Raw genomic sequence first — 1563 nt, 5'->3', positions numbered from 1 at the left:
CAGTCTTGTTATTTCTGAAGGACTCTGAGGTGAACCACTGAGGTTTTGCCAGACGGGGGAGGGAGTGTTTGAGAAGTCTGCTGTTCTTCTCCAGATGTGCTTGCTTTGCTTATAGGGTACGTGAAGGGCAAACCCCTCCTGACAGGGCTGTCCCTCACTGTCACAAAGCACTGTCTGAGCTGGATCTCTGCAGATGTAACGCAAGAGTCTGCCTGTGCCGAGAGCTGAACGGGGTGGATGTGGCATGGGTGGGAGTCTGCGTTCTGTTTTCTCCCTTAAGTGTTATCATGGTGTGGATTTCACAAACTTCCCTAGAGGTGAATTCACCTTGACTTGCAAAAAAACCGTAGCGCAACTTGGGGAGGGGCAGGAGGGAGTGAAGTGCTGAGCATCTGCCTGCAGGTCTCAGGCTGGTCCCAGCTGAGCAATGAGCAGCAGTGCCACCCGCTGCCAGGCCTTCTGCAGAGCTTGGTGCTGACCTGCTCACCCTGGTCCCACGCTGTCCTGAGACAGTGCCAGCCTGTGATGGCAGCTCCGGTGACTCAAAACCGAGGAGATTCTCTTCTTGGAAGAAACTTGAGCTACTTAAAATTTTTCAACCTAGCCTGAGAAATACCGATAATGTCAGGTAGTTCTGTGGGGGCATGTAGCAAAGAAGTTTTGCTCCTGGAGCTATAGCAGCCTCTCTGGATTGCTGTGCACGTGCATGCGAGTTCTCCAGGTGTCAGAGCTGGGCTCTGCACCTCGTGGTGTCCATTTCAGTTGTCACCCACCGTGCAATCGGGACCCCTGTAAGAAACCAGCGTTCTGGCTCTGGTGCTGGACACCTTTGCTTGGGGGTCACCACTGTGGGGTCAGCAGAGGCTCTGGGAGGACGGGAGCTGCTGCCTGCTGCTGCAGAGAGTCTTTTCCGGGGCTGCTCTTGAGGCTCCCGCGGGATACGTGCAGTCGGGATCTCTGCTCCTGACCTCGGCAGCAGTGGTCTGGACTGTAAACAGTGGCGCTGTGCGTCTGCGTACCGAGGGCTGGTGTCGCCTGTGGGTTCTTGACGTTCAGTTGTTAGGCAGGTGGACTCACAGGGGGTGGATATGAAAGCGGTGCAGACTGCTCGGCCTGTCGGGGGGATACTCTTTCTGAAAGGTTTTTTAATGTTTTTGCGTTTAGAACCCTAATGCCAATCCCCGACCCACAGCCCAGGACCTAGCAGGGTTTTGGGATCTCCTGCAGTTGTCCATCGAAGACATCAGCATGAAGTTTGATGAGCTGTACCACCTGAAAGCCAATAGCTGGCAGTTGGCAGAGACACCGGAGAGAAAGGTGAGCGTGGGGCAGTTGAGACTGGCCAGCGCCTCACGGGCGGTTTGGGTACCTGGGGTCTGCTTGTCTGCAGACAGAAGATCTCCAGGGCTTTCAGCATCTCGCACTTGTGCAGTGTCACCTCACAGCCCTGCAATGCGCTGAGACCCTCTCTTGAGCAATAGCGAAAGTGGTTTTGTACAAGGGGAAGAACTTACGGTGGAGAGAGGCCGGACCGAGGAGGGGGGTGTGCTGAAAGCCGGGGTA

The 1563-nt window shown here is 55.3% G+C and overlaps 1 protein-coding gene across 1 annotated transcript in view; it reads left to right on the top strand.

The window, feature by feature from the left end:
* DLGAP4 (discs, large (Drosophila) homolog-associated protein 4) overlaps window positions 1-1317 on the top strand; it is a gene marked incomplete at both ends in the record, with an annotated part of 6314 nt that extends 4997 nt beyond the window's left edge. The window contains one exon of the mRNA XM_010131528.1: window positions 1163-1317. Within this exon, the coding sequence (XP_010129830.1) occupies window positions 1163-1317 (155 nt within the window). The remainder of the gene's footprint in view (window positions 1-1162) is intronic.
* Between the last annotated feature and the right edge of the window lie 246 nt (window positions 1318-1563).

Source organism: Buceros rhinoceros, unplaced genomic scaffold (assembly GCF_000710305.1).
Source record: "Buceros rhinoceros silvestris isolate BGI_N320 unplaced genomic scaffold, ASM71030v1 scaffold13582, whole genome shotgun sequence".
Classification (NCBI taxonomy): Eukaryota; Metazoa; Chordata; class Aves; order Bucerotiformes; family Bucerotidae; genus Buceros; species Buceros rhinoceros.
This window is presented reverse-complemented; position numbering and strand designations above follow the sequence as displayed.